Below are 13,762 nucleotides of genomic sequence, written 5' to 3' on the forward strand. Positions count from 1 at the left end.
CATGCTGAAAGTTTTTCCAGAGTGGAGCCCTCTTTGACATACCAAGTTGATTCTTTTTGTATGCTTCTGGTACATTGCTGTCCATGCATTAGTATCCAGTATATACTCATGAGCAAATAGCAGTGAACTTTATCTGAATGTGATCCAGCTACTCTTATCTCTCAGTGTTGCAGAAGAAGCCTGCCCCTCCCAATCCGATCTCAATCTCTTGGCTTTAATATTCCTCATCCTTGTTTTTATCCAGCTTTAATAGCAACGAAAAATAAATAAATAAATAAATAAAGAAGTCAAATTCTCTTTCCATAACGTCTCCTTCACCACATTAAAAGAAGGCATTTGAACAGTCCTCAAGCTTAAATTTCTACTATTTATATGGCCAGGGATCTACTGTCATGCTAACTAAACAACCACATATCATCTGTATTGCTTTGGCAAGAGAAGCTACAGTAAGGTGATAAATACTCTCATATCTCTCTAGCTTTTATGATGCAATTCCGTCCAAATTCAACTCTGCTCAATATCGAAAATTTTTAATCTCCATATTTTTTGTATGCTTTGCTTATATCTCAGATTCATACAAAAGAATTAACATCCGACGTCTACCTCATTAAAACTTGCTGGTCGTCTTCCAACTCATGAGCGTCTTATGACTGTTGCACAAAGAAAAGCTCAGCTGCAGTTTGAGGAGCAAGACTCGCCTACCATCCTGGAACTTATGCTCGATGGATTGTCCATGAATCCTAAACAAAAGCAGGTATGGATTCCAGGGCCTCTAATCGTCGGAGCGGGGCCTTCCGGCCTCGCGACCGCTGCCTGCCTGAAAGAGCGAGGAGTTCCTTCTCTGATACTTGAGAAGGACTACTGCTTAGCCTCATCATGGAAGCTCAGGACTTACGAGCGCCTAAAGCTTCACCTCCCCAGGCAATTCTGCCAGCTTCCTCTCATGCCTTTCCCACAAGACTTCCCGACGTATCCGACCAAGCAGCAGTTCATCAGCTACTTAGAGGCCTATGCAAACTACTTCGCAATTGAGCCTTTGTTTGGCATGAATGTCGAGTCTGCGGCCTACGATCCTAGCATCGGGTTTTGGCGCGTAAGGGCCAACGAATTGGAGTTCATAAGCCAATGGCTTATAGTTGCAACCGGGGAGAATGCGGAGGCCATACTGCCGGAGTTTGCAGGGATGCCGGAGTTCCATGGTAGAGTCTTGCATACTAGTTGTTACAAGAGGGGAGATGACTTCAAAGAGGAGAAGGTTTTGGTAGTGGGCTGTGGGAATTCAGGCATGGAGGTCAGCTTGGATCTTTGTAACAATGATGCACAAGCTTCTCTGGTAGTAAGAGATAAGGTAAGATCGATGCTGATGCTCATGTGCTTATACATACATCGTTCTTTATTATGATTCCGTTTCTCTTTATTCCAACATATATACTTGAAAAATAGAATTCGCTTTCCAATTGTCTTATTCTTCTCCTACAAGTTTGTGCACTAATTAATTTCTTACGAGTGGATTGGATTTCAATCCATCAAGAAACAAACTTACTTTTTCACTGGTTACAACTAGTCACTTTCAAAAGGGAGAACCGAGTACTGCTTAGCTATCAAAGTAACCTTCTCTTGACCTCCTAAGTTGCTATTTCCTAGCTACTTAGTGATGTGGTGATGTTGTATCTTTGAAAGAACCTTCCAAAGACTTAGAAATTATAATATAAAACCTCGAGTCAAGGCACGAGGTGAAGTAAGATAAATAACTTTAAATCTATTGTTCTTTATCAACTTAAGCCTTTTGTAAGTGGCATCTATCAAGCAATCTAAAATATTCTCCTTAATTTAATGTTATTCTTCTTGTAAACTTGAACCAAAAACTTGGCTTTCTCATTGATATATTGTGGCATGCAGTTGCACATCTTGCCAAGGGAGATATTTGGCTGGTCAACGTTTGGCCTCTCAACGTGTTTGCTCAAATGGCTTCCTTTGAGTCTAGTTGATGGCTTCCTCCTCTTATGTGCAAGGCTACTGCTAGGAGACACTGCGAAGTATGGGCTAAGAAGACCCAAGATTGGACCTCTGCAGCTTAAGATGACGACTGGGAAGACCCCAGTCCTGGACATTGGAACTCTTGCCAAGATCAAAAGTGGCCAAATCAAGGTCCCTATCAGTGCTGCTTTCCTTTCCCATCCTGATCTCTTATATGCTATGTTTATTTATACTCATGTTGAGCTAACTCTAAGCTAACTTTTGTGATGTATATGGATCTGTAGGTAGTCCCTGGTGTGAATAAGTTCACTGAGGAAGGAGTAGAGTTTGTGGATGGTAAACAGGAGGAGTTCGACTCTGTCATCTTTGCAACTGGATATAGAAGCAACGTACCTTCATGGCTCAAGGTATGTTGCATATATAACTTAATTATATGATATCCATCCTTGCTCCGTTTCTTTCAGACGGCTCGTAGAATAAAATAAAATAAAAACAACACATGTCTATTTTAAATTATTAAAGCCTAAGCATGGGTTGTGACAAGGATACATATACTAATAAATGCATGCATATCTTCTCATTTTCAAGTGTGATATTGTATATATAAGTTACCAACGTTCATACAAGACTGTAAAATGAACTAAGTAGATGAAATAAGTGTTAGTAATCACAGTGCATGCATAGGGATGATGGGGCCCATGCATGCGAATGGGAAAGGAGACACCTAATTCTGACTACCCAAAATGGCAGTGATTGTGTGGTTAGGGATGAACCAGACGGATCAGGTCACTTTGATTGGTCTCAGTTTTAGGTACGTGCTGGCCCATAACGTAGATGGTCCACTGCATGATTGGGACCTAACCTAATAGTATCCTAGGTACGTAAATTAGGGTATATGAAATACTATTTATATTGCTTCAATGTATAGGTACTAAGTCCGCAATCCAACTCGGATCCGTATTTGTATCTTATTTTGCATAGTTCTTACTTACCTTTAATTCCAAATGCAATGCGTTATGATATATATTTTATTAACATATTTGTATTAATCTTCTTTCTTATTTAGTAAAACTGTACACAAAAACTATATTCCTATTCGAAAGTGGATATGAATGTGAAGTTGCCATGCACTACTCAATCTACTTTGTCTCTAATTAAATATTCTTCTTATTTTTCTCTTGGAAGGATGGAGATTTGTTCAACGAGAGTGATGGATTCCCCAAGAATCCATTCCCCAATGGCTGGAAAGGGAAGAATGGGTTGTATGCCACTGGCTTCACTAGAAGAGGACTCATGGGGGCTTCAATGGATGCCCACAAGATTGCAGAGGATATTTCCTGCCAATGGAGTTCAAAGACTAAGAATCTACCTTCTGAGCTCTAGATATAATATTATACATCTAGAATTAGCTTGATATAGTAGTAAGGGATAATTACACTCACTCTTCTTAAATTATCACCGTCGATTTTTACATACACATTCTGAACTTTTTTTTTTATGTCTACATAAATCCTTTGATTCAAGGGTCTATGTGGTAGGAAAAAAATAATTTAGAAGTGTATGTAAAAATTAGTGATCGTTCGGATATTGAGCGTAGTTAACCCTAATAGTAATAAGCTTTTAGTTTCTTTCTTTAGGTAGTGTAATGCTTTGTATTATACAGTAATTAATGAGCAGTTATTAATGATCATTTGTGTGCTTTGTGGATTGTATGATGATGATTTCAATATGGAATTTGCAAGGCAGTTTTATTTATTCATTCATTTTATATTTTTGGAATGCTGAGAGCTATTAATTAATTAATTAATTAATTAATTAAACCTCTATTTAATCTTAAATTTTGCCTGCCAATGCATCTGAAATAATGAGTTATGTAACAATTAATTCCCAAACGTGGGCATTAGTTTTGAAGTTGATGTCACTTTAACATAGAGGTGGGCAATTGGGTTAGATTCACTTATATCAAACTTAGTTAATATGAATACGATCCATCTATTAAAATAAATTAAATAAATTAGATTTAGATGAGATTTATAAGTTATTTGACTTTATATAGATCACTTGAGTTATAAATGAATTTATTGAGTGGTATTCAGATCATAATAATAAAAGCTCGATTATACTAAATCTAGACTCATTAAAATACTTTAGACTATCAGGGCCAAAAAAATATAGAATATATATATATATATATATATATATATATATATATATATATATATATATATATATATTAGAGCATACGAACCTTGCAAAATTTATTTAAATATTTTAGAATATAATAACTTAATGAAGCAAGAAATGTTGGTATGCTTGCTTCAAGCAAGATGATATATAATCACAATTAATTTCCTTTACTCATAGGTTATGACCATCAAAGAATTTTCCAGGACCTTTCCTTACCTATAACTCAGACGCCATTAGCTCCTATAAATTTTGATTACATATCGTAACATCTATATCATAGTTCTAAAGTCATCTTCTAAGAATTGGACCCAGATGCACACTTGGTTCATTAATTCAAATGCCACATTGCATACCAATCACTACCACTGTTGAGATCACATATCAACTACATGTACGTGAAAAGAATCCAATAATGACAACAACCAAATTAAATCCATGGAATCCAGCATGCTCTAGAATAAAGTCAAACAAGGAATCTAGCTGCGAAAAAGATCGATATCCACTGATCAAAAGCCAAGTACTATAGAAGATAGAAGAACAGAAGATCCTGATCTATGCCTAGCTAGGATGGGCGGCCGTCAGTGGAAGTCACACTCATGGACATGGACTCCAACTAATGCTTTTGGTCCACCATTAACCTCTTGACATATCACCATGCATATATATACACACATCATGCAACTAGCTAGCTAGTTGTGTCAAGGACAACACAAGAAAAATGGATCAATCCACTTCATGGCATTGCATGCTAAAGAAGCACAAGTTGCCCTAAATGCATGCATGGTATAAATATATCCTAAAAGTGCAAAGATAATACTCACCTCAAAGGATATTCCATGTCTCGTAACTCGTAGAACTATAGTCATTATCAATCTGAGTTACAACTCTATATATATATATATATATATGCTGATTCCTGATCAAAATCAAAACAAAGCTCTCTTGTTTTACTGTTGATGTTGATAGGGATAAAGCCCAGGCCATGAGAATGGAATCGGAGGTTCTTAGATAAGCCCTGGGCAAGTTATGGGTATGCATTTGTACGTGTCTTTTGTTATGTGCCAAGAAATTAAGGTGGACACTTTAATTTCTAGCCATATATCAGGAGAAGTAACTATTTGCTAGAATGGAAGAGTGAGTGCATGCATGATACGTACGTAAGGTTGACGTGGCATCTGAAATATTCGTGCTGCATGCACTTGGAAATAAGCATGCAATATATGTTTAGAGTAATGTCATCCCCCCTAAACACTTATACGAGATGATATGATGGATAGTATCTTCTCTTATCTCATGGCAGTCTCTATTAATAGCTAAGATTTGTGTGAGTAGTAGTATTATTTATATGTTTATCTTAATATATATATATGTTAGCAATCTTATTAGTTTTCAAATGAATGCTACCCAACCATTGGAAAAATCCAAATTAATGGCATTTTAATCATTTAAGTTAGTATGATGTTACGTTAGAAGGTGATTTCGTGTGGGCGTTATATGAAAAGTGGGGTCGAATTATAAATAGCTCGAAGATAGGGGTAGTAATCATAAAAACACTTAAATATATAGCATAAAAAAATCCATATCTAATTGGGCTTTGTGACCGCTTCAGCCCAATAGTAGCTACAATATTATCGGGCTCAGCCTAGTTTGAACCCGACCCGCTTAGTTCTCCACAACCCACAGCCATCCAGGAGTTCGAGGAGAGCGTTCCTCCTCTCATGCCGGCGTGGTTCCATATCCCGGAACACCTCTCAACGAACGACGGTAATCTACTCATACCCATCTTCTTGTTCTTTAGTTTTCAATCTTTATGTTTGAGATATTCTTTGTGGAAAAAAGTGATTTTTGGGCCACCTAATTGATGCAGACCTTGTGCGATGTTCTAAAGTGCAAGACCCATTTATACTTCTCCAATTTTAGATTGGGGAAATTAAATTGTTTGTCTTTTTCTTTTTTCGCAGAAATATGAATTGGGTCGATGAAATTTTCATCCAACTCCTGCATGTAAGTCATATCTCTTTCCTTTTAATGGAACTTATATAATTCTTTTCTTATTGTATTCTTGTTCATATGCAAATAATTTTCTTTGTCACTCTTTTCATCCAAAAAAGTTTTTTTTTTTTCCTTTTTGAGAGGATTATGAAGTTGGTTCCTTTTGTTTCCTCTGGAATGTGCAGTGGTTCCAATCATCTTTAATTTTGAAGTCTATCCTCGGAGTGTTATGGTTTCTACTCCATCTGGTAGTCAATTTTGTCCATATTTGGTCATTTGTGATTCAACAGCTAGAATGCTACTTCATTTCATCTGGGTTGCTGCAAAAGTATCAAAATCTCCAGTTTAATAGGCTCAGACATTTGGCTGTTGTAGTAGATAGTGAAGAAGCTAAGAATGCTAAAAAGATCAAGCAGCTTCTGTGCTGGTTATCAGCTATTGGAGTGAAATATGTTGCCCTTTACGACGTGGAAGGTAACTAACCAATATTTCCTTTCTAATGTGCATAGCCAGAACGGTACTGTCTATGTTTGTCTTTTGATATTTCTTCAATTCAGCAAAACTTGAAGTCTTGAATGAAACATGCCCAATTAGTCTCAAGCTAAACTGTAGACTCCAAAAAACTCCAGCACTTAATATAATGTATGGATATGAATGTTGTTATATATTTTGGCTTTTATAGTGAAGGTCTTGCCATAATAGGACTTTTTAGATGTCGGAGCTGCCATCACTGTTGTATTAATGTTGTAGGTGTGCTGAAAGATTCAGTTGAAAATGATCTGAAGAACTTGGCAGATTCAGGTACAAGAAAATCCATTGTAAGTTACAAAATGAGATTTCTGGATTTTCGTTCACTGTATGATGAATCTATTAATAAGACTGATAATCTCTATGCAACCCACATGTGTAGTTATATTGATCAATTGGCATATCATTTGTTGCAAAATTTAGGATTTTAATCCAAACGGGACTTCACTTTGCCATTTCAAAGGAATGACGTTAGAGTTGCTTGATTTATCTGATGGTAAAGAAGGAATTGCTAAAGCAGCTAGCTTCCTTTGCTCAACTTGTATTAGAGATGGTTTGGAAGGCTGTAATAAAGTAAAGCCAGTTTTTACAGAAGCCGACATGGCTAATGCTCTAAAAGCTGTAGGTGCGTTTTCTTTTTGTTGACGCAAGTTATATGTAGTCGATTGTCTATTCTGATTCTTCTTTATGCATCTTAGATCTTAGCCAGAAGAGAAATTTATTCGCTTGTGAGGTGCTTAAACATTATTTCTGTTCAGGTTGTGGCGGACCAGAGCCTGATCTACTTCTTGTGTATGGACCTGCCAGATGTCATTTAGGATTTCCAGCATGGAGATTACGGTATACAGAGATTGTGTAGGTATCTCTTTTATGGAAATTACAAGGAACCTTTAGGACCTCAAAAGATATCATGAGATATAGGGATGATTAGAAATTTGGAGTTTTGATCCCCAAGTATTCTATCACACACGTGTTACTTCATTCTTGATGCATATCTTAGAATCGTTAATCATTATTGAAAAATAACCTATATTAGATGTGGCAAGCAAAATACCAGATGGAATGCTGGGTGATTTTTTTTTTCTCAACATGGTGTTGTAGTTGTACTTTTGTAAATTAAATTGAGTAGATTGAGTTTTTGAAGATCAGGGTTTTGTAAGGTGCATGAACGGAAAATAGTTCCACCTAGAGTAGAAACTTGAGAATTTGGAGTTTTGAACTGTTGGCAGCCTTGCAGGAAATATTTTTTCTCATAACTCGCAACAATGATTCCTTCTACTTTTGTGTACTGAAAAGTTTGCTCTTTATTTATGTTGTAAATACTAAATAGTAAAATCAGAAATCCATAGAGTCATTGCTTGATCTCTTCATTGTTAGATACTTAGATCATTAGAATGCACATGTCAGTAATATCAGCAAGTCACATAGTCCATTACAAAACCTCTTGTTTATCGGTATCTATTGGCATGTGTGGGCAAGTCACCATTCTGCACTCTGCATGTGTCAGCAATGGCAGCTAACATGTCAATTCATGGTTTGAGAAGATAACATCAAGCACTAACTTCAGTTGTAAACTATTGAGGCGACTACCCAGAAAATTTAAACGAGAGAAAGTACTTTGATATAATGTCTGATAAGTTCTGTACGTAAATAGTGAGTGTTACTATTACATATAATGTCTGACAAGGTTTTGCATTACTGTCACATTTAAAGTCTGATAAGGTTCCTTTAATAATGTCTGATGAGGTTCTTACATCATGCAATGTTTGTGATATGCTTTAAAAGAATGCCTTTTATAACTAAAAGAGGCTGTGCGTCATATCTAAGTATCACTTCTCCATTTGATGAACTTTTATTTGATTATTCTGCTTCCATGATGTGGAATTGTGGATATATGGAAGGTGGAACTATATTTAAAACTCTTAATACCCGTGGATTCACAACTTGAATCTTGTACTTCTACTTTATTTTTTTTATAGTAAGGCATCATGGTGTCCGGTGACAATTGCTGGATGATGCATGTTGGTGTTTAGGTAGTAACCCTAAAAATGCAATATAACACAATGGAAACTATGACAAAGATGCATATGTACATAGCTGAGAGATTAGTCATTTGTGTTAAAATATGGTGTAGCAGTGAGGCTGGGACAACCCTGTTGATAGTTCTAGCCAGCTTACACCTAATCTGGATTGCTCAACATCCGATCTTTTGATTAGTTGAATCCTCTGATCATTGGAACGATGAGTTTAAGCTTTTAACTTCGAGGTCTAATTTCCGCTCATTTTGCTTTTATGATGATATAAACAAAGCACATGCACATGCATATTTCAAATGGGAAAGATCATAGGATTCTGTTTTTGGGTCCTTGCTCTATTTATCATCCTTAAAGGCATTAATATTTGGAAACTATTGGTTCATGAATGTCCTCTTTTGCCAGGCATATGGGCTCCCTGAAATCTGTGAACTATGGTGCTGTTGTGAAGGCCATTTATGATTTCTCTAAGAAGCACCAAAATTACGGTATTCTTCACCTTCGCAGTCCTTGTTTATTTCATTAATGCATACATCCAATCTATCCTAGGCTAATATATCCTCATATTGACCATTGAACTTCTTTTAATACTTTGGCGAACTTTTCTCAAAATTTTCCTGTAAAAATCTTTAAACCTTGCTCTATCAGGTTCATGAAAGCGATGGTGGTTTAAAATGACTGCAGAAACTGTCAGTTTTGCAGTGCAAAAGCAAGTCAACTACACATGGTCAGCGTATCTTTACTGGTTCAGATTGTTTTCCTGGATTGATGATGGATGCTTATGGTTCTGAATTTTCTTGTAATATATATCCTAGTAAGCTAATTGAGTCGGTTATTTACATGTATTAAGATTCGGATTAGTAGTTGACAGCTTAATTGAAAATTATAGTGCTATCATTTGCATATCCATGCAGGAATGAGCCTTAATTTGGTAATTATGCCTCAAAGAGAACAATTAGTTATAATTAGCACCATGGGAATATCATCAAAGTTGCATATTAAATCTTCTCATACCATTTCTCAGGCAAAAAACCAATTATAAAACAACTATAATTTGTGGTTGTTTGCATGCTATATAGTTTCATCCCTGTTCGACTTACCCTTATAAATTTTAATCAGCAGACTTACAAGTTTCTGAAACAACTGAAATCATTTGCTTTGAAGATCTTTCACTAGTTGCTCCAGGAATGAACAATAGAAAGAAGCTTAATATGTTACAGTTCATAGTAATATTGTGGGGGTTAAAATTAATGATCTTGAGCTACACATTTGGGAGCAGTTAAAACTAAATATATTAAGTTCTTAACTCAAAAGCAAAATATATTGATTCCAAATTCATTGGTATATATTCCAATAATTGTTGACAAAAATGCTTAAGCTTGCAGGTGTGAAATTAAGATTGATGCTTGATGCACTGGTATGGGTATATATCTAGTTAGGGTTCATTAATATAGATATGATGACTCAATATAGCTATACTGCATCTCGTATTTATTCTTCATACAAAATACACACCAGTATAACTTGGGTCATCATATTTATTTCTATTAGTTAACAGGCAACATCACAATATTTAAGACTGTAGCTCAAATCGTAACCTACCACTAAAACACTTCAGCTCCAGTACCTTCTTTGGCCCCACAAAATAGCACAAATATGTCACTACATTTATTTTCACATGATGAACATTTACAATGCCCAGATTTACTCAAGAAGGCCTTAGCAGCCTAAGTTTTGGTGACATGCTATATTTACCAACTTCCATTACATTTACCTTTGTTACTCCCATACAAGCGAAAGAGGTTGAAGGCAGACACACAAGAGAGAGTTACCATGCAAAAGCTAGCCACCATGGCACTGGCAATGCCCTCGCCAACTTGAGTACAATACTTGCCATAGAGATTGCATATCTTCATCCATTGCAGCTCAGGCTGGCCAAACTTTCCGATCATCGCTGACTGTAGCGCCGCTGCCACTGCTGCGAGCGTTAAATATGCCATTACCTAAAAGAAGCACCATAAGTGAACAAAAATCCCAGGTAAGTTGGCATGATAAAGAAAGCATGGATAGTAGACAAATCAGGGGTCTTCTTGATGAGTAAGTACTAAGTAGTATAAGCTAGTATAGTGACTATCCCAGACTAAAATTGCACAGATGTACTTAAAAATTAATAGAAGGAAGGAATTTGGCTTTTATGTGGATTTATGCATGGATAAAATTTCCTAGTGGCCAGACAGACCAGAGAGATAGTAAAATATATTTTTAACCCTATCCATAATAGCTGTAAGTTAACTCTGCAAGAAATAAATGCTTATGTCTTTTGTAAAAGCTAGCAATTGAGTGCATTACCTACACCATAAAGACATTAGACAATAACTAGGCAAAGACCATGTGCTTCCAGCCAAAGAAAAGCTTGTAGAGATTGACTAATTTTTCCAACAAACTGTAGCACCTTGCTATGTATACATAAATTATCAAAACCTTTTTCATACATCTCCAAACACAGAAGCTTATGATGCCTCGGAGGATTAATTTTACTTTCTGTTTACAAATGCAGGCTGCAGCTGGACATAGCATTAGCAGCACCAAAGGCAAAGATCCAAAAAGACAGTGCAACTGCTAATATAGGCCAGTGGAAACTTATAGTTGTGGACCAATGTTGTTATGCTATGATAAAAGCCTGCCTAACTTTGGAATTATCTGGCTAAGCCATCTTTTTATTAAGTTTGTTTGATTCCTGGATTCAAAAGTCCAACTTGCTTGGATTTATCTGCTATTAGTCCCTGATACCAGATCCTATAGCCCCATTAGACAGTCTCTATCTATACTGCTATACAGAACTCTGGAAAGCTACACACTTGCAAGTCTACAACCATGCCATAAGCAAGAAGTTGGCATTTTTCTATGCTGTCATAGTGCTGCAAACATTCATTTATGGGATATTTGTATTTAACACTCTACCTTTTTTCAAGTATTTTGTTGTGTTTACACCCTATACTTTTTAATTGTTGTAGAGAATAGAGAAGTCATGTTGCCATCATGCATGCCATTATTCCTACAAAAAGTTGAGATACCTGATCACAAGAGAAGATGGCCCAAGCCAAGGGCTTGTTGAAGAGCACACTCCCTCTCATCAAGCTCATCACACACCTCACCCCCTGCACCAGACTATAACCTGCAACTATCCCATTTGCAGTCACCAGAAACCTGCAAGTTTAACCAAATCTTTTATGTCCATTAATAAAAGTTCTTAAACTCAGAGCAAAACAGAAAACAATTAAAAGCAGCACCAAACTCTCTCAAGATAAAAGGGGGAGAAGAAGAAGAAGAAGAAGAAGAAAAAAAGAAAAAGAGGTTAAAAGGAGATCAAGCTAGCTTACACCAGGGACTTCATGGATGTGAACTTGGCCTTCTTCTCCAAGGTGAAGAATGTCCTGACTTGGGTATCAGAGGCCACCAGAGCAGCAGAGAGCACTCCAAGCCCAAAGATAAGGCATCTTAGCACCACTTCAACCACCTTCACCTTCCTCTCCACTGCCCCCAAATTCCCAACCCCATAGTACACAGCCACATTCCCTGGGCTAACCCCAACTCCTGGCCTCATCTCAATCTACCCAAAAAGAAAGACAAAAAGAAGAAGAAGAAGAAGAAAAAAAAGAGAGAGAACACACAATGGACAATTAACTAACTCCCTTCTTATATAAGCCTGGGGAGGTGACATGCAGAGGTTCCTCTCAACAATTTATTTTCTAAAAAAATAGACCACACCGACAAGTTCAATATGTATATCCTTAAATTTACGACATAAAATACTAATCTTATTCAGAGATTTATTTAGAATTTTTAAGACGAAACAGTTAAGTCTGTCTTAATATTGTTTTTTTTTGGGTCACACATGAAATGGTAATTTAATTAGAGACTTTATATATGTATAGCGAAATAGATCCTTTTTACTATTAAGCTTGGGGATGTAATCTACTTCAGTTTATTAAATTTGGAAGAGTGGTGATTTGGACAAAAACTCATGGTTTTTTCTCTGCCAAAAACACTAGGCATTAAAGAGTGAGGCTAGGTGGGGGGCATTGAAGAACCCTTGTCCTAAGAGAGAGTTACTATGAACTTTTCTTTGTCTATGGGACTGTGCAGTCTGTGCTAGAACCAAGGAAGGAGTGGGGGAGCATTTATGTCCTTGTTATTTATTACAGATGGGAGTCCCCATGGGTGGGTGTAATATGGCAACATGGCCACAGTGGTCTGGATTCATTGACATATGCCATGGAGATGCAGTGATCTTGGATCAAAAGATAGGAATTTATATGGTGGTCAAAAGACAGCAGCAGCAAGAGAGGAGAAAGAAGAAAAAGAAAATTATACTTTTATATATCAAAATATGTCTCTCCAGATCAAGTTGTTTAACGCTAATATTTTTTGACTTTGGGTATCTTAAGATTCATGACACCTATGCCTCTCTTTCTCACAAAATAAAATAATCATTTCATGTGCTCAAACTGAGCATCAGAAGCTATATATATGGATCCTTATCTCTATTTTAGTGCAAGAGTTGGGTGTTTATTTATTAGAGTTATTCATTCTGGCTCTCAAGTTACATAACTATGCTCTTTTATAACATGAAGCATGCATAGATTGAGCTCTTTGTTTGTCACTGCTTTTCTTTTTAATAACTTCAGGTTGGACAGGTAAGTAAACTCTTAAAAAAGTGAATCAATAATGATCAAATTGTAAAAGAAATATTAAGAAGTGGTCAAAAACTCACCTATATGTTGTGGCCCATTCTAATAAATAAGCATGAGTTGTGTAAGATTACCATGCATGGCCAATTGGCCATGTATGTTACTTGTTCAACCACCATGGACTCCATGGTTGATCACTCCTTGGGACTCTCACCATTATCACTTCCAATAGATAAGAACACACCTAGAGTCCAGAGATGGTACCCAAGTATATATAAAGGGAAAGAAGGCTAGTTATATTTTTGCATCCCCTTGTAAGGTGGAGAGATGAACACGAGGATATTGGAAGGGAAT

General features: G+C 36.5%; 3 protein-coding genes across 9 annotated transcripts; 2 read left to right on the top strand and 1 right to left on the bottom strand.

Annotated features, from left to right (window-relative positions):
* Positions 1 to 313: 313 nt before the first annotated feature.
* On the top strand, positions 314 to 3,694 carry LOC140773712 (indole-3-pyruvate monooxygenase YUCCA1-like). Its single transcript, XM_073116414.1, has 5 exons — positions 314 to 451; positions 571 to 1,348; positions 1,900 to 2,148; positions 2,262 to 2,384; positions 3,163 to 3,694. The coding sequence occupies exons 2-5, from the start codon at positions 647 to 649 to the stop codon at positions 3,358 to 3,360; spliced, it is 1,272 nt and encodes a 423-aa protein (XP_072972515.1). The 5' UTR covers positions 314 to 451; positions 571 to 646; the 3' UTR covers positions 3,361 to 3,694.
* Positions 3,695 to 5,792: 2,098 nt separating this feature from the next.
* Positions 5,793 to 9,624, top strand: LOC140773715 (uncharacterized). Of its 7 annotated transcripts, none has more exons than XR_012106511.1 (8): positions 5,793 to 5,928; positions 6,126 to 6,168; positions 6,342 to 6,630; positions 6,907 to 6,974; positions 7,108 to 7,309; positions 7,443 to 7,543; positions 9,123 to 9,205; positions 9,366 to 9,624. XR_012106511.1 is itself a non-coding variant. In XM_073116416.1 (8 exons), exons 2-8 carry the CDS (start codon positions 6,130 to 6,132, stop codon positions 9,371 to 9,373), a joined length of 786 nt encoding a protein of 261 aa, XP_072972517.1. In that variant the 5' UTR covers positions 5,793 to 5,928; positions 6,126 to 6,129; the 3' UTR covers positions 9,374 to 9,624. The 7 variants fall into 7 exon arrangements, 3 of the variants coding, with proteins under 3 accessions (XP_072972517.1, XP_072972518.1, XP_072972519.1); XR_012106513.1 differs by having other exon boundaries at positions 7,108 to 7,305; XR_012106512.1 differs by having other exon boundaries at positions 7,108 to 7,305; positions 7,443 to 7,539.
* Positions 9,625 to 9,771: 147 nt separating this feature from the next.
* On the bottom strand, positions 9,772 to 12,378 carry LOC140773716 (CASP-like protein 2B1). The gene is made up of 3 exons (XM_073116420.1): positions 12,098 to 12,378; positions 11,792 to 11,924; positions 9,772 to 10,720 (listed from the first exon to the last, which is right to left on the bottom strand). Exons 1-3 carry the CDS (start codon positions 12,319 to 12,321, stop codon positions 10,469 to 10,471), a joined length of 609 nt encoding a protein of 202 aa, XP_072972521.1. The 5' UTR covers positions 12,322 to 12,378; the 3' UTR covers positions 9,772 to 10,468.
* Positions 12,379 to 13,762: the final 1,384 nt, after the last annotated feature.

Source organism: Typha angustifolia, chromosome 13 (assembly GCF_048772165.1).
Source record: "Typha angustifolia cultivar Huaian chromosome 13, ASM4877216v1, whole genome shotgun sequence".
NCBI classification, from domain to species: Eukaryota; Viridiplantae; Streptophyta; class Magnoliopsida; order Poales; family Typhaceae; genus Typha; species Typha angustifolia.